At 40.8% G+C, this 24,354-nt stretch overlaps 1 protein-coding gene across 1 annotated transcript; it reads right to left on the bottom strand.

Annotated features, from left to right (window-relative positions):
- Positions 1 to 301: 301 nt before the first annotated feature.
- On the bottom strand, positions 302 to 24,048 carry LOC127432890 (melatonin receptor type 1B-B). The gene is made up of 3 exons (XM_051684396.1): positions 23,901 to 24,048; positions 23,550 to 23,798; positions 302 to 1,149 (listed from the first exon to the last, which is right to left on the bottom strand). Exons 2-3 carry the CDS (start codon positions 23,743 to 23,745, stop codon positions 302 to 304), a joined length of 1,044 nt encoding a protein of 347 aa, XP_051540356.1. The 5' UTR covers positions 23,746 to 23,798; positions 23,901 to 24,048.
- Between the last annotated feature and the right edge of the window lie 306 nt (positions 24,049 to 24,354).

Raw genomic sequence — 24,354 nt, 5'->3', positions numbered from 1 at the left:
AAACGTTAAAATGCATCGCCTTACAAGTCATGGGCTTTAGTAAAAGTTTTGATGTCATAAGATTGTGTTGTGTGAGGAACATAGAGAAAAGTAAGTGTTTAGGATAATTTGTCATTTTATCTGTGGTTTGTGTGAAAGGGAATAAAAGTCGTCATGTAGCACCTCTAGTGTTAATTTCACCTTGATACGTACAATGAGGCACATAAAAAAATCATTTTGCACAAACGTACGTCTAGTAATGTGATTCTCTGAGGCCAGGTTGCTTTTGTAACAGTTAACAGTGATTTGTTGAAAAGGAGATTCACTCATTGTTGTTGATGGCAGGTGAGGGTTTGCTCCTTATGCCATCCGTGGCTGCCCTGGAGGTCTCAGTCACAAACCTTCGAGGAATCCACACCGAGGTTACAATCCGCATGTACTCCTTACGAAAGTTCCTATTAAGGAGTCCATAAATTATGGCGTTGAGGCAACTGTTGAAGTAGGCCATAAAGTAGCTTACCACAAATAGCCACTCTGGAACACGTGGAGCCATAACCTCTGGGTCAGTGGCCACCACAAGACCAATGAGATTCAGTGGAGCCCAGCATATCGCAAATAAAACAAACACCACGAACATGGTGACAAAGTTGCGCAAATCACTAGGCCTCACTTTGGATCTCTCCTCGCTCTTCACTTTCCTCCTCACCTGTATCACTAGCACACAAATCCTCAGGTAACAGAAGGTCACCACAGCAATGGGCACCAGGAAGTGGACCACAACCACCACGACAGTGTAGGAGCTGCTGGCAGTCTGGGTGAAGGTACAGGAGTAAACCCGTGGATCATAACTCAATGAACCCACAAAGAAGTTGGGGAGAATGGCCAGAACAGTCAGGGCCCAGATGAGGGCCACTAATAGTAGCGTGTTACGGAAGCTGTAGATACGTCCGTAGGCAAAACTGTGACAGATATAGCAGTAGCGGTTGATGGCGATGCCCGTGATGTTGAAAACAGAGCCAATCACGCTCAGGCCCATTAGGAAGCCACTGACCTTGCATTGGGTTTCCCCTAGAGACCAGCCATCATGGAAGATTGCATACAAGACCAGCGGGTAGGGATAGAAAGCCACCACCAGGTCAGCGAAAGCCAGACTGACCACAAAAACATTGCCTGTGCGAAAGAGAGGAAAAGAGAGAGGGAAAGAGAAAAAAACAGAGAGTTGTGCTTGTTAATACACATTTTACTCTATGCCACAATTTGAAACTTTCACAACTTGATACTGTGGCACTGTAATTGAATTTAGTTCTACAAGTATATCCATATGTGAACTGAATTTTTGAAAACCATAGAGAAAATGAGCGAGGAAACGAGAATGACAAAGCTACAGACAGAAAGGAGAGACAACAAATAAATCACATCAACTTCAAAAGCCCTGAATCCCCAGGGAGTGTAAAGCCTTTGATTACAGTGTGACAGAAGAAAACACATCACTCTGTAAAACAGTGCATTCACTTCTAGCCTCTGCCCCTTCAGATTCATCTCATGCATGGGATAACTGATTTTAACTGCTTTAAAAGTTTTATGTCGGCCAATCTATTTTCTCCATTTCTCAAGCTAAACAGTCAACATAACTCACTGTGGCTCATTAGACAAAACAGTTGTAGGCCATTGTAGAAACAGTTGACCAAGTAATAAAATTAGCATGGAGTCCAGATATGCTTCAATTTTGTATTACTTCTTTAAAATTTCTGCATACAGAAGTTTGCTGTGGATGCATGCTGGTAAAATGAGGTACAATTTTCGTAATGCGATTTCCCAGGTACAATTATGAAAGTGGAAGTGTGTATATTATGAAAATATGTCCTAGTCACATTGCACCCAAAAATGAAATCTAAAAAATAACAGAACAGTAAAAAGAAATGTATATTTTCTATGAAGAAATTTAAGCCTGTTTAAGGACCATATACAATATATATATATATATATATATATACACCTGTATATATGGTCCTTCAATAGGCTACCCCTCCATCCACCCCCTAGCCCCCCAAATTATCTTTACCGTAACAGGTGTTGACATAATTCCCAATATTCTTAATGGTGTTTCACAATAAAATCTCATTACTGTACTACAGTACTTCAAAATACTGTAATTTTTTTATTTCATTTTATTTTTTCATTGAAGGTAGTACAACATATACTAGTTAAATAATATATAATTGTCTTTTGCATTACAGCAATGATAATTAGATTTATTTATTTTTATTTATTTATTTTGCATTATGCAAAACAATGTAAAATATTTAGAAAATTTGCTCAATTATGATGAAAATAATGTCACAGTGCATAAAAGCTTAATGGTCCCATAAATAGGCTTCAGGTGTTTTATGTAAAATATAGTTTCTTATTTTTTTTATTTAGATTTTAGGGTGAAATATGACCTTGAAATTTCTTGACCGGCTTCGTAAGATTCGCCGTAAGAAGTCATAACTGGAGAACATCTACAAACAGGCACACATTTTTCCCTCACAGCTTGTTAGACCTCTTACTTAAATCAACAATTACTGCAGTATTGCACTGCCAAGTTCTCAGAGTAGCTGAAGTAATATAAAAGCTAGTGCAGAAGAAAGAGACACACAAGGAAAGTTTACCCTTACATTGTCTGCAAGTCACACGCTTGTAGCGTTAACAGCTTCATTGATTATAAAAGGAGGGATTCAATCTTCCCGACCTTTCCACTGATTAAATAATTATGAGCATCTAATGACACCTCATTGTTTATTTTCAGTTTTCACACACATCTTGTTTTTTCTGTTTTAGCTAGACTTTAAAAGTTCACGCTAGTCATTTCATTTTGACAGTTCTGGGATATTAAAATGCTGCAATCGGAAATGCTTTAGGACCAGACATGTGCAGTAGCATTCTAATTCCTTTGTTATTGTAAACGTCCTTGAAATGGTCTATAGAAACCAACCATGCTTGCTTTCAACATGATCACACAGGAAATTGACATGCTGCTTCCAAATGTTCCTGAACCCTGAAATCGACCCCATTCTGCTGAATTACTGACAAGCGGCATCCCCCATCAGACTTTTTTTTGTTTTTGTTTTCTGCATCAATTCAAATGTGTTCATCTTTTCCTCTGGTGTTACTGAGAGCATGTTGCGTAAGCAGCTTCCGAGATGCGGATTCTGGTCCCATGGACACCAGGAAATAGTCGTATTCACATTAACAATGTTGACTGTGAATCGGAGGTTGCATTTTCACCCTAAAATTTAATTTTTACTCCACTGACGCTTAGGTTTAGAATGGGGGTTTAAGTTAAGAGGTAGAGTTTATAAAATATGCATTTCTGTTGACTGTATTACATCATTTACAACAAAGATACAACTCACTTTTGGCACCACATCATGGACATTTCATCTCCACAACCATTTCAGCTTCAGCAACTGGGCGCTGTGGTTTGAATTTTGGTAAGCACATACCGATTTCAGCAGCAGAACTTTCAACTCTTGTCTCACTGAATTCAGTAGAAAGGCCTCTTCAAAGAAGTTGAAAAGACACTGACTTTCTCATGCTCTTTTCATCTATTCCAATTCTTACATAAAAAGTAAAGCAAAAGTCTGTAAAAGGATAAACACAATCACCCTGACCTACCTGAGCCCAACCTTTCTTCTCTGAGCTTTCATCTCTTTTCTCTCGACTTTTATCCACAGCCTCCATAATTCAGTGTGAGATGTAGCATACTCAACGTCACGGTGCTGTTGTGTTGAATCAGTCATAAGTGAAAGTGTGATGAAATAATGCACAATGAGGGATACGGCTGTCATAAATGGTGTGTTTGTGTTCACATACCTGTGAGTAACATGCATATTTTTTTATCGCAATGTGTAAAATCTCAATAGACAGTTAATGCGTGAATTTCATGCATGGCACAATCTTTTTATAATCCTATAAAAATGATTTTTGTATAATCATGAGATCATTATGTAGAATAGAGATGTGGTTTCAGATTGGAGCTGAATAAATTCTACCCAGTGGGCAAGGAAAATAAGAATTCACAAATGCAGCAAGATATAAAATGAACAATAATCGTATGTGCACACATAAGAGTGTATGTTTTTGTATTATATTTGTCAGTATGTTAATATTCTCACTCTCTATCTCTTGCTCTCTCAGGCTTCGATATCAAAATAGGGCACTTACAAAAGACAGCTGACAATAAGGAACTAATGAGTGATGAGCCTGTGTTTGTGAATGAATGTATAATGTGTGTGTGTGTGTGTGACAGAGAGAAACACACAGTAATCTAGTCTAATATGACATAATACGCCCACGTGACATGAATAAAGTCGAGATGCAAAGTAAGGGAGTAAAGAACAGTCAAAATTGCCTTTCGGTTCCACACATACACATTCTCTAGATTCAGTACACTATAGAGTCAAAATTATACTCATATTTAATGGAATATGAATAGAATTTAATGACAGATGAAGAGTTAGAAAGAGAGACAGGGAGAGGGAAAAAAAATAGATATGGCTTATTTCCTTCCCACTCCTTTGATGACAGATTTGGAGAAGTAGTTACAGTGTGAAGGAAAACCTGCCAAGGAAAACTAGGGAGAAACGAGTAAGTACTGTAAGAACATAATAATAAAAATGATTCCTTACATTAATATAGCACTTTTCTAGGCACTCAAAGTGCTCTATATTGTATAGGGGGAATCTTCTCACCCACCACCGGTGTGCAGCATCCAACTGAATGATGCAACAGCAGCCATAGTATGCCAGAACGCCCACCACACACTAGCTATTGGTGGAGAGGAGAGTAGAGTGATGTAGCCAATTCAGGGATGGGGATTATTAGGAGGCCATGATAGATAAGGGCCAATGGGGGTAATTTTGGCCAGGACACCAGGTTATACCCCTACTCTTTACAAGAAATACCATGGGATTTTTAATGACCACAGAGAGTCAGGACCTAGGTTTAATGTCTCATCTGAAAGACAGTTCGTTTTAACAGTATAGCGTCCCCGTCACTATACTGGGGCATTAGGACACACACAGACCACAGGTTGAGCACCCCCTGCTGGCCTCCCTAATACCACTTCCAGCAGCAACCTTAGTGTTCCCCAGGAGGTCTCCCATCCAGGTACTGGCCAGACTCAACCCTGCTTAACTTTAGTGGGCAACCAGGCGAAAGCTGCAGGGTGATATGGCTGCTGAAGTCTCATTTCATGTCCAGGGCTCATTACAGATGCACTGGAACAAGGTCAGAGAGGGTTACAGAACCCTTGGGGTACAATATAAAATAATACATACATGCCCTGTTCACCTGTTCACCTGTCAAACAATTTATGCTCAGAAAAAGAAGAGCTACAGCTGTAAGAGGCACAACACTGTCGAATCACCATGTCCACGAGAGAGGTGGCCTTTTTTTGTCTTCCTTGCGGATCTAGACAACCTTTACAAATGGAATTTGTGAAGCCCTGCCAAGTACAATAATACATCTCGACCCTGAAGTTTCAATTAATGGCCACACAAAACAAATAAATTTAATTAACGAAATACTAATAATAATTAAAGAAATCAATAGTATTATCAATTCATTGTGAAAATAAAAATAAACTAGGGGTTTTCCATCATAAATGTAATATCAAAATTATACCAAAAGGTTAGTAAGTTATAGCTACAACACAGACAGAAAATTAAACTAAATCATCAGCAGAAATACATGCAGTCCTTTTTGACTCTACTGAGCCATGCAAATCCTTGTTTTTCAGACAGCTGCCTGAGTCTTTAGGCTTTAGCTTTTTTGTGTAGCATCCATGGTGCTGAAATCAAATTCCAGTCATGTCACAGTTTGAATGATAACAACTCACATTCATTTAGCCGATTACATATAAAGATTTTTAAGAATAAAGAACATGTCAAGTTAAAAAAGGAGACAGATTAATAAAATATGACAGTTGTGGGGCTCTGTTTCGAGTGTGATTAAATGAATGAGTAAAAGCAATTTACTGACATTCATATGAACCACTCCAGAAATCAAAACACAAGAAGCTGAGCTGACTGTCTATTGAGCTGTGGGATGAAAGAAGTGCACATGTGACCTTGTTAGCAATATCCTGTCATTATTATTATTTTTATTATTATTATTATCATGTTTTTAGCCTTCTATTGTACAGGAAAGTAGAGCTAGATATATTCTCACAAAACCTGTCAAGAAAATGTCCTGGTCCTATTTCACCCCAAAATCAGAAAGGAATAAGAAATGTAATTTTACATATAGAAAATGAAGCCTAATTAGGGCCATTAAGATTTTTGACATTGTGAAATCATATATTATTAATATTACCTCAACACAAAAAATACTGCTCTCTATGCAACTGTAAGACAGTAAAAAAATAATTTAAAAAATCAGGTTGCGGTAATGAGAATCATCATTGAAAACAATGGGAATTGAAACAGTAAAACAGGTATGGTAATGAGAATTGGGGGGTAAAATTCAGTGTCCTGAATCTTAGCAGTCCTAAATGTAGGCTTCATTTTCTTTATACAAAATATAATTTAATCTTTATATATATATATATATATATATATATATATATATATATATATATATATATATATATATATATATATATATACACACATTGATTTCCCGTTAAATATGATCAGGACATTTTCTTGACAGGTTTCATGAGAACCACCCAGAAATTTAAACTTTAATGAGAGAGAGGGGAATGGATGTGGGAGATCACATCGAACCTGCATTCCCATGCACTATCAACTGTGCCACGGCTTGGCTGCAACATTTTCATGGTTCTCTTGGTAAATCTAAAATAGGTATAAACATTTTTAACAATGTTTTTGTTCCATTTAAAACTTCTTGATTTGGCCTCTTTTATAGAGTGAAAGGTGATCCATGTGTAATTAGAGGGAACTGAACTTTAGATGGAAGCTTCCAACCTTGCTGAGCATGGCTTTTCACTTGGAACTCAATTCCACAGAAGTCCACAGAAGTCTAATTACTTATGCAGGAGAATGACCTTGTGGAACTTTGCATGCAGCCAAATGTGTGTGCTTATTAGCACAGCACCTGCACTGCTGGTCATAATTGATAAAAGCCGATAACATATGGAAACCCCTCTACTACATATGATTAGGGACAAATTGAGAAAATTAATGAATTCAGAAAATGGGCAAGTACTGAAAATGAATACCAAACCTTGCGGTTGACACAATATCTTTCTTTGGTCACAGTTTTTCACCAACCAAATACAATGACTACAAATGTAACACATGTTTGTTTCTATTTGTGAGTATATACACTACCCACTACGCCAATAGGTGACCTCCATTATATAAGCATTTGTTTATTCTGCATCTAAAAATTTATTATCATAAATCAAGTCTAAACATAAAAAATAATTCATTTATACAAATCATTAGAATGTATAACACTCTGCACCAATATTAAGGTTTATGGCAGTTCTCACTTGTAAATATGTCTGCCTTGCCAAGAATCAAATAAATAAAATAAAAAAAAAAAAAAAAATAATAATAATAATAAATAAATAAATAAAATAAAAATTAAGTCATATCCCACTAAGATTTTCTAGCCTTTTCCAAATTTCTTCACACTGGGTTGAAACATGTGTCATATTCCCAATCATGGTTATGGAAGACAACACTTACAAATAATAACAATAATAATACAATTAAAAAATTTAAATATATAAAATAAATAAAAACATTGTTTTCATTTAGATGGGAAGTGTTTAGAAGGTGAGTGTGAGAAAATTAGATTGTGTCTCTTTAATACTTAAAGGCTACGATAGATAGAGGGGGAATTTAAGCTGCCTTTGATTACAACATTTCACCTTTTAAAAAGCTCACATCAGTGAGGAGCTTAACAATAAAAGTATAGCTTGCATGTTTCAAGTTTAAACCTCACCCTGTCAAAAGTTTAAAAACTTACTGATATTGACCTTGTCTGTCCTGAACAAGTATTAGGATTTTTATACTGACCCCAATATATTACGATATGCAGCAGGGTGAAGAACTTGGGTGAAGCTAAATGTCCGAGGAAGCACTTTTCTGTTCCTTTGAAGTGTGACATATTCACTGGGTAATTTCATACATTATATGCTTGTTGCAACTTTTGTGAAATGCAGATGAGGATGGTGACATGTTTTGTTTTGTATTTTTTTAGGCTTCTACATTGTGGCAGGGGCCTAGTCCTAGAGGACATTGGAACTACAAATTATATATATATAAAAAAAATAATAAAAAAAACTGGACTGAAGACCACATGGAGCACCATGGACTAATCATAATTGGTACCCTGAAGCTTGTACTCTCAGTGGCACCACTATTGTGCCCTTGAGCCATAGCTCTGTAGCTCAGTTGTGGTCCCCTTTTTTCAAAAGAGAGTGTGTGTTCTGTGCTGTCTCTGTGATTCTGATACCACATGAATGTATGAAGTGTTATCTCAATACAACATATGCAGTGTTTGAGACATGGCCTGGTGGGTCGTGCATGTGCTCTGACACGTCATGTGGTGGTGGTTATGTGTGGTCAGCCCGAGTTAAAATCTAGCTCAGGGCCTCGTTTCCTAAAAACATCGTAAGCCTAAGTAGATCGTAGAATCCATCTTATGATTCATCTTAGTTTTGTGGCCCATTTCCCAAAAGCATCGTACTACTTAAGCAGTACTTGAAAATGCTCATACATTAACGAGTGCTCTAGAGTACTCGTACACCGCTAAGAACATCGTAAGGACACAGACTTACGCAGAGCCCTGCAGGACAATCGTGAAATTACACCTAATACAATACCTATAGCTACACTTTATGCTCATTTAATATCAGTATATATATATTTAAGTATACAATTGATTTTATTATTATTTTTAACCAACAAGGCTAATAATAAAAAGAAGAATAATAAAATGCATAAAATGGTTAGTCAATATTGGATGAACAGATACATTAATAAGCAAACAAATAAAAGTTATTTGTGGACTAGTTGGTAACAACAAAGTGATGGCATGATTGTTGCAGAGAATGTAAAAATTACAATCAGAGAGAGAAGGAAAAAAGTCAACAACTGCAGTGCATGAAAATTGTCCGTACAGTATATTGGCTCCTCATCCTCGTCTCCTCTTCCTCTCTGACACTTAAGGGTACTCTCGCCTGCACCACGTGTTGTGTAGTACTGCACATGTTGTGTAGCATTGCTGTTACCGTTATCACTTTTGGGAGTAAAGATTAGATCTCCCTTTGATTGGTGAATGTCCCTAAAGCGCAGCTTCCACACGCCTCTTTATTTTGTGCTCCACAATAATTAAATTAATGCTTGTGATTAGCAGGACCATACACAGGGTCTCCGCTGACTTCAATGATCATGGAAGCTTTAATCTTGACCTATAGAGCAATATTTGAAAATGTCTTGGTTACTGATGTAACCTCTGTTCCCTGATGGAGGGAACGAGATATTGTGTCGATGTAGTGACACTAGGGGTTCGATCTTGAAAGCCCCAATCACCTTTGCTTAAAATAGAAAAGGCCAATGAGAATGGGCGAGTGGAATTTGCATGCCACTCTCCACCCCCGGACATATGGGTATAAAAGGAGATGGTGTGCTTCACTCATTCAGATTTATGCTGAGGAGCCGATAGAGAGTCCCAGCCATGTCAGCGGCCGGTTCAGCGCCACGACAGGAGGGACACAAAGTCTTGTTCCCTCCATCAGGGAACAGAGGTTACATCAGTAACCAAGATGTTCCCTGTCTGTTACTCACTTGACGTTGTGTCGATGTAGTGACACTAGTGGTTCCTATAGGAAACGCCGCAGGCTCTGAAACATGTCACGAGGTACGGAAGAGTGGACATGAGCAAGCTGCTGCATGCCTCGCAGTGAGCGCTCAACCACATTGTGACCTTCCAGCGAGTTAGGTAAGGCGTCTCCCTAGTCCCGTTAAGGGTGGGGGGGGTGGATTGGCACTTACCCAAGTAGGATACCGGTGGTGCCTTTCCTGATTTTCTGTTAAGCAATTTCCTACCAAGCACTTTCTAGAATAGCGCTGTGAAGGGCTCTTCCCTCTCCAGGAAGGAGAGCACTATGGAGACCACATCCTACCAGAGGGAGGTTAACATGTGGAGAATACCTCACATGGACTTACCATCGGAGAAGTTCACATATGGATTGATACCACCGGAGGACCCTATCTACAGAGAGGGTACGCAGCCACAGTGGACGAGGCAGAGAAAGCTCTGGCGAGGGGAAACACAGGGTTCACCTAAAGGGAAACCGAAAAGTGGAAACACATCATATAGGATTACCAAGGGGGAATCACCATGCATGTAGCACTGAGCCCGAGCACACGGGCTCACCTGAAAAGGGGCATACCATGAGTACTGGGTCTGGTGTCTTTACTCCTCTGCTGAGTTCGTCACCGAACAGTGCTTAAGAATTAAAGAGGTGTCTGGGGTTCACTGGATACGGGGAACTGTTGTGGACAAAAAGGCACATATTATCACCTTTGAACAAAGGGGAAAGGTGTCATGCAAGCGGTACACCCATAGGGCTGCCCGGTCTACCTGCTGTTACCGCGTAACACTCGGGTTGAAACCGGGTCTATGCGTAGGTTATAAAACCCCGCAAAGGTATTGGGTGTAGCCCAACCCGCAGATCTGCATATGTCTGCTAGAGAGGCCTCCCTTGCCAGTGCCCAGGAGGATGCAACACCTCTAGTGGAGTGCGCCCGGACTCCCAAGGGGCACGACGAGTCCTGAGATTGGTATGCAAGAGAAATGGCATCCACAATCCAATGGGCCAGCCTCTGCTTGGAGACAGCTTTCCCCTTCTGCTGTCCTCCAAAACAGACAAAGAGCTGCTCCGAGTGTCTAAAGCTCTGCGTGTGGTCCAGATAGATTTGCAGAGCGCGAACTGGACACAGCAACAACAAGGCCGGGTCTTCCTCCTCTGAAGGGAGCGCTTGCAGATTCACCACCTGGTCCCGAAAAGGAGTGGTGGGAACTTTGGGCATGTAACCGGGCCGGGGTCTCAAGATCACATGAGAGTGTGCTGGCCCGAACTCCAGGCATTCGCTGGTAACAGAGAGCGCCTCCAGGTCCCCCACCCTCTTGATGGAAGTGAGCGCGAGACAAAGTGCTGAGCTCTGCCTGCTCCAGGGGCTCAAAGGGGACTCTCTGTAGGGCAGATAGTTCCACAGAGAGATCCCAAGAGGGAATCAGGCACGGTCTAGGAGTATTCAACCTCCTCGCATCCTTGAGGAACCTGTTGATTAGGTTGCGCTGTCGTAAGGGCCTCCCGTCCAGTGTGTCATGGTGAGCTGCTATGGCAGCCACGTACACTTTCAGGGTAGAGGGAGACAGCATCTCTCCAGCCCTTCCTGAAGTAAAGACAACACAGTCCCAACGGTGCATCTCTGTGGGTCTTCCTCATGGGAAGAACACCAGTTCGTGAAGAGACACCACTTCAAGGCATACAGCCGCCTTTTAGAGGGGGCTCTAGCCTGAGTGATCATGCTTACCACCACTGCCGGAAGACCTGCCAGGTCTTCTGCGTCCCATCCAGGAGCCAGACGTGGAGATTCCAGAGGTCCGGCCGTGGGTGATGGAGTGTGCTCTGCCCCTGAGTGAGAAGGTCCTGCCTCAGTGGAATGCGCCAGGGAGGTGCTACTACCAGGAGCACCAGATCCGAGAACCAAGTCCGGTTGGGCCAGTATGTCGCAAACAACAGAACTTGCTGCTCGTCCTCCCTGACTTTGCACAGAATTTGTGCAATGAGGCTAACTAGAGGAGACATATACTTGCGCGGCCCCCAAGGCCAGCTGTGTGCCAAGGCACCCGTCCCAAGGGGAGCCTCAGACAGGGAGTACTAAAGGGGGCAGTGAGAGAACATTTGGAGGTGAACAGGTCTACCTGCACCTCCCCGAATCTCTCCCAAATCAGCTGGACTACATGGGGGTGGAGTCCCCACTCGGCACAGAGCGTTACCTGCCGTGAAAGCGCATCTGCTGCACAGTTGAGGATGCCCAGAAGGTGAGTGGCTCGCATCGACTTCAATGTCTGCTGACTCCAGAGGAGGCTGCGGGCGAGTTGCGACATGCGACGCGAGCGTATACCGCCTTGCCGGTTTATGTATGCTACGGTCACTGTGTTATCGGTCCGGACCAACACAAGCTTGCCCTGAATCAACGGCCTAAGCCTCTGCAGGGCAATACCGCAGGCAACTCTAAGCACTTGATGCTCTGCCAAAGGAGTCGGGGCCCTGTCCAGAGCCCCGAGACTGCCTGCCTGTTGCACACAGCGCCCCAGCCCGAGTTTGAGGCATCTGTCGTGACCACGACGCACCTTGGGACCTCCTCTAGGGGAACACCTGCCCGTAGAAATGGCAGGTCTGACCAAGGGCTGAAAGTCTGATGGCACTATGGCGTGATGGTCACATGCCTGGTGCCATGGCGCCATGCCCACTTCAGGACTCAAGTCTGTAGCCTGTGCTGAAGCAGTCTCAAATGCAAGAACCGCCGCCGAGGATGGCATACAGTATGTCCCAGAAGCCTCTGAAATTGCTTCACTGGCACTGCTACCTTCTGCCTGAAGGTCTTCAGCACTGACTGAGCACGTTTGGTCTTAAGACATGCCTTGAGAGTGACCGAGTCCAACTCCATACAGAGAAAAGAGATGCTCTGCACAGGGGAGAGCTTGTTCTTCTCCCAGTTGACCTGAAGCCCGAGTCGGTCGAGGTGCTGAAGCACAAGGTCCCTGTGTGCACACAATAGATCTCGCGAGTGAGCAAGGATTAGCCAGTCGTCAAGATAATTGAGAATGCGAATGCCCTTCTCCCTCAGCGGGGCCAGGGCAGCCTCATGCAGATCTTTCAGCACTATGGCCTGGTGGACCTGCAGGATGGCCATGGTGTGCAGGGCAGAAGCGGCTTGACCCGCGGCCTTGTAAGCCTTCATCATTAATGAGGAAGAGAACTTACAGGCCTTGAAAGGAAGCCTTGGTTGGTAGCGCCAGGTGGCTGAGCCCTGCGGGCATAAATGCACCGCTACAGCGTGCTTTACCTGGGGGACCTTGACATATCCTTTAGCCATTCTGCCGTCGAGGGTAGTTAGGTATGCAATTGGTATGCAATTTACGGGCAGAAAAAGGTGCCTTCCATTAGCTCCTTGTGCACTTCCGGGAAGAAAGTCACGCTACGAGCCCAGAAACCAATCATCTAGCCGCGAATGCTCAGGGCAGGGTGGAGGGTTCCACTTCAGCCCGATGTTCGCAGCAGCCCGGGCAAGCATGGCTGCTATCTCAGTGTCCACCTCATCCTGTGCCTGTGGGCGGGAGCTCAGAAGATTCGTCCGCTTCCGATAGCAGAAGCCCCGATGCTGCAACCGAAAGCTCATCCTCGTTGCGAACCGTGAACGACACATTAAATCCGCCCTGAAGCGAACCGCCTGTATTGCTCGACAGCTCTTCCGGATAGAACGAGTGTGCTGGGGGATGGGAGGTCCGCGGGGGTTGAGCCGGTGAAAACGCTCCCATATCCACATCCAGATCACCCGCGGTGCTTGCCGACCCAGCCGGCTGAGCATCAGCCCAGGACGGAGCGGGTTGGGGAGCAGCCGCGGTGACTCCTTGCTTCATGAAGAAGGAAGTGAGCTGTGACCGCAACGTTCTGATGGGCATGTTCTCGCAATGAGAACATAACCCTTCCACGAAAGCTGCCTCGGCGTGCCGGCGCACCAAGCACTCGAGACAGATTTCATGGCTGTCCGGAGGGGAGGGATAACGGCCACATCCAGTAGTGCCAACGCAGAAGGACATCTTTAAAAAGGTGCCAAGTGTTTGCGCGAGCTCTTTTAGAAGGAAATATACTCTTTTGAATATACTCTTTTAGCACCTGCGGACTCAGCCATCGAAGCGCAATGAGCGGGGGCAGAGAGTGGCATGCAAATTCCACTCGCCAATTCTCATTGGCCTTTTCTATTTTAAGCAAAGGTGATTGGGGCTCTCAAGATCGAACCCCTAGTGTCACTACATCGACACAACATCGAGTGAGTGACAGACAGGGAACTAAATATTAAAATGCACATATGATGAACGAAGCAGTGATTGTGTAAAAGAAATATATCGTTCTGCACAAAACGATTGCAAAACAAAATGCAATTATGTGGTGAATTACGCTGTGCATTTAAGAAAATATTTGTAAATATTTCCAGCTAGGTAAATTACAAACGTTTTTAAAGTTATGCACAAATATAATGAAGTTGCAATGATGAGCAGCACTATATGGTCACATTTCAGTACTTTCTGTTTATGGACAGCGTCTCTCTTAAGTAATACTTAAAGTGCGTTCTTGCACGTTCATGTTAAGTGCAGTTTTGGGAAACGCATGTAAAAAATAACGAACGTTTGTAGAATTGCTCGTAGAAAACGCTCTTAACCAATAAGATCAATCATTAATGCGAAACAAGGCCCAGGTCATTTCCAGATCCCACCCAGTTTCCTGTTACTTCTCAGATGGATGGATGGATGGATGGATGGGTGGATAGCATATGCAATAAACTTCCAGCTCTCCAATTATTAAAACAACAAAATTACTCAACGTCTGACATATTCAACTGAATGTATGAATAGTGTATTATGGCTCTCATCACACCAAGGAAAACTGAGCTTTCTTCTCTGGAATTTGTTTGCTTGTTTTTTTTTTATTTTTATTATTATTCCAAAGTTTAACTGTTGCATGATGTTCATCTCATTCTGCCAACACAAGCAGAAAAATATCTCCCACCTGCTTCAAACCACACCAGCTTCTCTGCAACCCACCCGTTATCAGTCAGCCCACTCCAAGACCAGTGTTCCTTCCAGCCAGACTATTACATCATTCAGCACTCTGAACAGTCCAATAAAAACAATATCCTTGTTGCAGGCCTCTGTCAAAATGTCAACATGTTGTCAGATGAGTCATGGAGCAATGTAAATAAAATGTCTCAGATTATGTTATGTAATTGCTCACAGCAGCTTGAACATCAGAAAGGTTAAATTGGTTAAATCTTTGATGTGATTCTTTACATGTGAATCAGTGGTGTTATTTTTTTATTTAATTTTTACTTTGTGTTAATGTACAAGTAAAGCTTTGAATGCTCTAAAGTGCTTTAGGCATTCAATCTTTGATCAGAGCAAAATTTGCCTTCATTAAATTCATATTGTGTGCCTCAGCCCACAATTCCAAATGATCAAATTATTTAGTCCTGAGCTTTGCATTCTTATCACTGGTTGTAGGGGATAGAATGGTAGATTTCATTTATCCGAAGCGATCAAATCCTGCCCAATGTATGCATACATAAATGGATCTTGAAAATCTTGACATGCAGCACTGTTTGCTGGATCTCTGGTTTTAGAAAGTAGGCAGGATGAGTGTGAAGATCATGGTGATGCCATAGCCCTGGCTGTCCAGGGGATTTCTGTTTTATCTTTTGCCAAGGTAGAGTCAGCATGCAGCATTTAAAAAAGAGCATTTGTGGAGCAAAGTCAATTTTGCAAAGGCGCACAAGCCCTCAGCATGAATTCAGTTCTGCGAAATTTAACATGCTTTAGCTAACTGAGATGGGTGGTGTTAAATGAGGAGTAAGAGACCAGAGGTCTGTTCCAAAACCTAGTGAGCTGCCTACGAAAGCAGCATTTCAAGACATCATAGGTGTGCTCCCGACGCAAAGGCTGTTCCAAAAGGTAGGTATCTTCATTATGCTGCCCCCTAAGATATCCCAAGATCTTGTTTTGGCCTAATTCTAAGGTAGCATTGTATGTATTCTTCCCAGGGTAGGTGATCCCAGAATGCAATGTGATGAACTCCACTAAATCCAAGATGGCAGACGAAGCGAGATAAATTTCATTCTATATATACTTATAATCCATTAAATCCTGAAAAGTATAGATAAATAATAGTTTTATATTATTCAAAACTGTCTATTTGTCATGTGTATTCTGTTGATTCATGTCTTTTATTTTGAAATGTTTAGTTCTTGTTTCCCTTGTCATGTGATTCCTGTTTTCCCTCCATGTTCATATGTCATGTTTTCATTGGTTTATTGTTTAATTATCTTGTTATCAGTTCTGTCTGTTCATTGGTTTATGTTCCCCCATGTCCATGTATTTAAGCCTCATGTTTTCCATTGTGTAGTTGTCTAGTATTGGATGTGAATGTTGTTTTGTTGTCAAGTCAAGTCAAGTCAAGTCAAGTCAAGTCAAGTCAAGTCAAGTCAAGTCAAGTCAAGTCAAGTCAAGTCACAGTCAAGTCTAGTTTATGTCAAGTTCATGTTTTTGTTAAATCACGTTTATAGTTAGGGTTTTGGATTCACTTTTGTAAATAAACTGCACTTGGGTTCTCATCTTCATCATCGTCTTCGTCTTCATCATTGCCGCAGCCAACAATGTTGCATTATTTTACCCAAAATGTGTGTGATGTGCGTATTTATGCTTATTAGAGGATTCCGTAATTTCTCTCGCATCAGCTGTATTGAAATCAGTTGCGAGTTGAGTCCCGGGCGCAGCACGTGAGGAGCGCTATTTGAATGATGCATTTAATAGAGCGTTCCAAATTGGTCTCTTATTTATGAGGCTCCATTCCAGTTAGGATGCTGCCATAAAAGACAGCTGCCTATGTAGGCATGAGACAGCGAGACTAAGTTTTGGAACAGACCCCCTGGTTTGCCAGCTAACTGTATGGAGGTTTAATGCCAGGGCCACTGAGGGTGGGAGTAGGTTAGCATCTTGAGACTTACTGTGGTCACAATCCTGCTTTCCTAAAAATTAGCTCTTGAGCAAATCACTTAACTCTGAATGGCTTCAGGACAACTGTCAGTGCAAGATCTTTGGTTAAAAGTGTCTGCTGAATGATAAATCCTGACATCAGGGATGCTTCTGTTAAATTGGACAGAAACCGATAGAGTGGACATTTTTTGTTTCATGGCATTCAAATGTAAATATCTTTTGAAAAGTGTTAAGGAGATAGGACTCACTGAGGCTGGCGTCCTGAGAACAGACTGTCAGAGACAAGCAGATACTGCTGTGAACCTATCATCAAGTAAACCTGAAAGTGATGCCAAACCTCTGTCTACTATTTGAACCTCAGGCAGAGTGAAACAAGCACTGAATACAAACGGATTGGTGGAGATTTTCTTGCCTCCCGTTAAATTTCAAACTCTTCTCTGGGCAAATGACATTTGCTGGTACATCAGAGAGGGCAAAACTAGAAATAATAAAAAGAAAAGTGAAAGAAGATATAAAGGACACCAACAAAGTTCTATTACAGATTTGAATTCACTCATGACATGCTCTCAGCAAGGCAAATTATTCGACTGCCTGTCCATACCCTTACATCTTCTGTACATACCTGTCTATAGCATATCAGTACATACATTATTCTGTCGTATGCCTATGGTGTATTTGTTTACATATTGTATTTGAACTTACTTTTATTATCCTATGTCTTGCTGTTGTATTTCTGTGTGTGGACTGGAAGCTCCAGTCACCGAAGACAAATTCCTTTTATGTGTGAGCATAACAATGCTCTTTTTGATCTGATTCTCTAAGTACCACTACAGTCTAGCTGGGCTGAATGGACTGAATATAATGATAAGATTTTTTAAACTTGCCTAAATAAAATTCAAAATTCAGCTTAATTTAGAACTCTTTCATAGGGTATGCAAGTAATAATGTGAGACAAAATCACTTAACATTTACTGTTCTGCAGACAGAGCAATTAGAGTTAGGTTTTTCAACATGATCACACAGGGAATTAACATGTTACTTCTGAAAGTTAATGTAACCTGAAATCAACCTCATTCAGCTGAATTACTGACAAGCAGCATCCCACATTAGACATCTTTGCAAAAATTCAAGCACAAACACATTTCCCTCTAGCACAACCCCAAAGACTTGGGTTCTGCTCCTGTGCAAACCAGGAAGTAACTGCATTCACATAAACAATGGTAAGTGCGATCTGGAGGTTGCATTTTCGCTCTAAAATTATATTTATACTCTACTGATAGTTAGGTTTAGGGTTTGGGTTAGGGAGTATGGTTAATAAAATATGTAATCCTGTTAACTGTATCACATGATTTACAACTAAAAATACAACTCACTTTTGGCCCCACTTTGTTCAACAACACTTCCCATATGTTCAACAACACTTCCAGCTTAGGTCACAAGGGCCAGTGATTCGAATATCAGTTAGCACAGACTGATTAATGCAGCAAAACCTTTGACCAATTGTTTCCGACTTCACAGTGGGATCAGTCTGTTCTTTTCCGACATCTTAGGTTTCAGTATTTCTCTAATGAAAGTACAGCAAATCAAGCAACAAATTAAAACAGAAATTATCTGCACTCATTAGACACAGCCACACTGCAGTCCAAAAGGCCTTGTAAGTTCAATTTCTTTTCTTCGATGTTTTTAAAAGTGCCTGAAAATTCAATGTGTTTAACGCCACATTAAACTTTGATGCTTATGGAAACAGCTTTGCTTCCCTATGATGAGGGTTTTTCATGCACTGAAACAGCAGATGGGCTTCTTCCACTCTTAGCACTGTTAAGACAGTCAACAGCCAGCAGTGTGAATAAAAACTTACAGCTCCCAATGTTTCCTTACCCACTTTCTAGCCAAAAAACCCAAGGGTCCTTACAGTTACACAAGTTTCTTCTTCTAAACAATCACAATGCATTCATGACAGATATAGAAGAGATATGGATAAGAAATTGGAACTGAAAAAGTATGATGCTTAATCACTGTCCATGGTGCTGAAGTGGGTCAGACACATGCAATGAGTAAAATTTTCTAAATAAGTAAAATTATCTTTGGTAAATGGGATGTAGATTGTGCTGATTGCTGATGCTGCTGGTGGCGATCTTTCTTTGAAGGCTTCGACTCTTCCATAATTTTCTCCTGTGTGTAACAGGCAGAGGTGTTCTACACTAGTGCATGACATCAACACCCTGCTGTGTTTCAGAGGCAGTTATTCCACACTTACACTGGGCTCAAAGGCAGAGACAAGAAAATGAGAGAGAAAGACACACTCACACAGACAGAGAGAAGTGTAGAGAAAAAACAGATACACACCTTATATGATAAGCACTGCAGACACTGAAAGTCTTTGACAGATATGCGGATGGACACTGACCTAATTTAGGTTTAATCATGCAAAGCCTTGTGGCTGTAAAAAAGCATACGCACAAAATTTCCCCAAACACAAACAGAACAAGGCAGATTCAATGATTCAAGCAGAATATTTCTCTGAAGACGTCTTGAAAAAATGATTGACCCAATATTGAAAATCATCCAAACCTGTATGACTTTCTTTTTTTTGTGGAGAAATTTGCAGAAATCTGAAGAATGTTCACTCTGTTCTTTTCAATGCAATGAAAGCACGACCAGGGGCTGTAAAAAAAAGTATTAAAAAGTAGTCCATATGAAAAGTATAATCCATAATAAAAAGTGATATTTAGTTGTGTAATTTGTAATCAGTACCTGATTACATTTCAGAAGTAATCTAGCCAACACTCTGTATGGAATAAATTTAAGGTACTGTCATAATGTAATGGCACTGGCAATATAATTTTTGGAGCCTGGTAGTCCCTGATTACTGACAGCTTCTATTTTATGAAAAAGAGATGTGTGAACATTCTACAAAACTCCTTTTCTGTTCCATGGAAGAAAGAAAGTCAGTTTGGAAGTATGGTGAAAGTACAGTTTGTAACAACATGAGGGTGGGTAAATGATTTTTAATATCGAGTGAACGATACAAAATTTTCTGTTTACAATATTCAGTTTAAATCTTATTCTGTTTCTGTGTGAATTTTGGGTGAACTAAATCTTTAAGTAAAAATATTAATCTGAACCTCGGCTATTTGTCATTTAGCAATAAATCACATCCTCTCCAAAGTTTTAGCTTCATTTCAAATTCTAATTCATATTTGGTCTGAAATAAAGGTCTTGAAATTGTAAGACTGCACTTCTCCAATCACAACACAAAAACACTCTTTGTGTCCATCTGTCTGCCCTTTCAATTTTCCAATCTCTTGTGGATTGCTATGCCATTTTCATCACACATACCTCAATCCTCACAAACGTGCTGATGGTCACACTGGCCACTCTAACATCTACACTGCTTTGGTAGACCTGGACTTACACATACGGCGAGTGGCCTGCAAGGAATCTGATATCGTTAGAAGCTGACACTCATCCCCCTTTCTAGAAACACAATTACATAACCACACAGGGGACAGCGCAAGGTGGAGCGGCCACTGGATAGTGATATTTAAAAAGCACTGGTGGCCACAGTGTGCTTTCAACCAACAGCTCTACAAGTCATTCTGAATTTGAACCTGTCATGAAAGTCTGACTAAAAAACATGGTATATCTCTTCTACACAGTCTCCTACATAGATCACAGGACCCCACATGTCAAAAACAAATTGAGAAGGAGAGCTAAGTCTTATTAGACAGTCTCTTTCATACGTCTCCTCTCATCAAAGTGTTATCATAAAAGACTGAAGATGGGAGAGGAGAGAGATTCTTACCAATTGTAAATCTTTTATGTCTGTGCCACACTTGATTGACATGGTGAATATGCGGTGAATCTGCAAGCGTGATTGTGGGAACGTACAATATCACTACCTAAAAACAAGGCTTTTATTTATCTTGTTTCCCAGCTCACTGCCGCTGTTGTTAGCTCATACGCCATGAAGTACACAGAAGTAGGGCTGTGTCGATATAATCAAATATCTATATATCGTGAAACTTTTTCTCACAATATTGTATCGATACTTAGATCCATGTATTGTGATATTTTCAGTGCAGTCTGAGACGCTTCTATGAGGCATGACAGAGACCAGCTGATCCTGCAGGATTCACAGTTTCTCTCACGGACATGCTGGACCTCTCTCACGCATTTGTATCTAGGGCCGGGAAAAATATAGATTTTCTACTTAATCTTCATTTCTTTCTGTTCTCTACAGTCAGTTATTTATCAAAAACAACAAAAGAAACATTTAATTCTAATCATACATCGCATGGATGCTGTAAAGAAGCCATTCGACCAAACAAACACAACTGTCAAAGTCCCTGCCACAGGTCTTAAAGACATGGTACCATTTTAGCACTTGTTCTACATATCTAAGTAAACATTTGTAAATAGTACAAATTAAACAACAATGTAAACAACAACTTGTAACAATATCTCTGTATATATGCAATATAATATATGCAATTTCAATACACCATGTTTTTGGACTACATATATTTTTTAAGCTAAAATATCACCAAAATGATGAAAAACTAATGATAAAATACAATTTGTAAAATTGATATGTCCGTAATTTAACAAGTAAGAAGGTCCCCTGTATAATGAATAACAGCATTAGCTGAAATACAATTTCTTTTATACTGTATGCAAGCAAAATGGACATTATAACTGGACTATACCCAAATTAATTTAAATTAAAAAGCGAACTCGAACCATGATAACGTGATGTATCACGATATATCGAATCATGATATGTGTATCGCAATACATATCGTATTGTGAGGTGGCTGGCGATACCCAGCCCTAGTCATAAATGTCTTTCAGACACAGGGTGATATAAGACAGTGAGTGTGCCTTTGAAGCAGACAGGTTTGGCTCTTGCTCAATACAAAAAGCATGAGCTTTGAAGTGTGCTTTTGTGTGAACGCTCTCCGCACTTATGTCCCGGCAGATGCACAAACTGTCAAGGGCTTCTGAATGCAGCCTCACTCAACTGCATCAGCACTGTGTGGAGCAACCACACAAACTCCCACATATTTACACTTACATATATTTATGCGTGCATACATTGTCACAGGTGCTGAAAGAGCTGAAATGTCTCTTTCTCCTCTGAATCACTCAGTATCACACTTTGCAAGTCCAACAGCAGCTGAACTGTGATTAGGTGACACTGTTTCAACAGCTGTTCACAATGACAATGAGAGGATTAGAAAAAAAATCAAAGTGAAATGCTTATACAGTATGTGTAAACAGCCCAATTTGTTTATGTAGAAGGGGGTCATTTGAGAGGGTAAATAAATGTAATGTCAACTTAATGATAGAAGGAAAGACATCAAATGCATACATTTTTTAATTACAGTAAGGGTCTAACAATGCTCAGGAGGGTTCCAGATTTTCACCATGTACAGGTCCAATTATGGCAAACTACAGTGGAAGGTATTTGAACCCCAGTCTCCTGAGAGTGATAAGACGCTGAGAATTTTTTGATGACATGGTCAGGGTAAAGTGAACTTTCACTAGCCAAAGCTCAGACCTTAAAACACTTAAAACAAGAATAGTCATTTCTACACAAATTTCAAGTACATACTAGTGAATGGTTGACAAAGTGGTTGGATCTTTGCATATTCAGCATATTCACATATTCAGCTCAAAATGTGGCACTTTCATTCTAAGCAAACTTGTTCCTCTAATTTGTACAAAAGCTTGACAAACTCTTGTGGTTTGGATGGAATGGCTGCATAGGCTCTATGTAAGTTGCAGTTAAGTGAGCTTAATGCAGTTAAGCTCAGTCGACAGAATTCATGGCATAATGTTGTTTATCACAAAAAAATAATTTTCACTTGTTTTCCAATTAATTTCCACTTAATTTCAAAAAGCACAAATCTGGGTTACATTGAGGCAGTTACAATGTCAGTGAATGGGGCCGATCTGTAAATGTTCAGATATTCACAGTTTAAAATGTTTAGCCACAAGACACAAACAATATGTGTGTTCAGATTATTTTAGTGTGATAAAATCACTTACTAACCTTTTCTATTTATCCAATTTTGCCGTAAACTCTATAATCCCCCCAAAACAGGATTTAAACAACTTTACATCTCAAATACACAAGTTTTAACAGAAGAATCAATGTAAGTGCTTTTATAAAAGCATAAGCTTCGTATTTCTGCCTTTAAACCCTCAAAAAAACTGGCCCCACTTACTTGCATTGAGGGGGGGTAATCAACATTACACCTAAAATGCTGTCGATTAAGCTTAATTTGTATTGAACCCAGAATATTCCATTAAATTATATTTTTCTATAATATTGAAAAACAATTGAATTTTTTTTTTTTTTTTTTTTTTGTGGTTAACAACATTATGCCATTGATTCTGTTGATTTCTGTAATACTAAAGATTACACTATAAATTAGGAAAGTGTACCTGGTAAACGGTTTACCCTTTACTAAGTCATAACCCTTGACTCTTTAACATATACTGAAGGCGAGTAAGTTGTCAGAGCACAGAGGCACGTTGTTTCACCATGTATAATTTACGCTTTAGGCTGAATGTCAAAGTACATTCTTCTCAATTGGAGACAGTGGTTAACAAGTCGACTAACTAATTCATTCGGTACCTTATTCATTAACTGTATCCTCATACAACACTACATGTCACGTGAACGGCACGTGAAGAGCTTAATCAATGAACGGTGCACGAGAATTGCGGTCCGTAACCCAGAAATATACATGAAAGCTCACCAGCATTTCTCAGTTTCCGATTCCTGAACACCGAAATTATGACTAACAGGTTACCCAAAACATCCACCACTGTGGTGAAGATCAGCACGCTGGCCAGCACCGCTATAGCCCAAGCGGGACGCGTGCTCGAACCCAACGCGCGACCGACGTGCCCCAATTCTGTGCTGTTCGTCAGGAGAGCGATGTTATCTGGCATCCCGGACCAGCTTCTTCTGAGAGCTTTGGTTTGTAAAAACTTATTCACGCAACCTGTGGAAGTAAAGACAATATCAATTTAAAACTCAAACCGAACTGCTCTGATAAAGTAAAAGCGCATATGCTGGAATATTTTCATATGTATATCTCCCATACATGTCAAATGCGAGTCATTCCAGTTGGCTTTCAACAGAAGTTGGAATCAGCTGAATCATGAATCTCGGCTGATGTCGGTTGTTCCTCGCACCTGGCATCACTCCTCTCTCCAGAAATAATCGATGGAGTCCGTCTAAACATCTTCTCAGCGCCTCAAACTCATTTCTGTCCAGTAGTTTAGCTCGTCTTGCCTCGCCCTCACCTTAAAACTGGTGTTGTCCCATGGCGACCGTTACACTTGCTCCAAGTTATTTTTTAAAACAGCTGTCGGAATTGTAAATCCAGCGCGCGATCAGTGGGAATCTGGCCAGATGATTGGCTCGCGTTCCGAACGGAGGCAAATCACGCCGCGCGCATCGCTTACTTGCGCGGGAGTTGTCATAACAACGCGCGTGCGCTAGGACCGCACGCCTCCAACAGAGAGGCGCATGATCGACTGGTTTCCTGAGACTTT

This window comes from Myxocyprinus asiaticus, chromosome 42 (genome assembly GCF_019703515.2).
Source record: "Myxocyprinus asiaticus isolate MX2 ecotype Aquarium Trade chromosome 42, UBuf_Myxa_2, whole genome shotgun sequence".
NCBI classification, from domain to species: Eukaryota; Metazoa; Chordata; class Actinopteri; order Cypriniformes; family Catostomidae; genus Myxocyprinus; species Myxocyprinus asiaticus.
The sequence above is the reverse complement of the archived record's forward strand: the minus strand, read 5'-3'. Positions and strand labels throughout refer to the sequence as shown.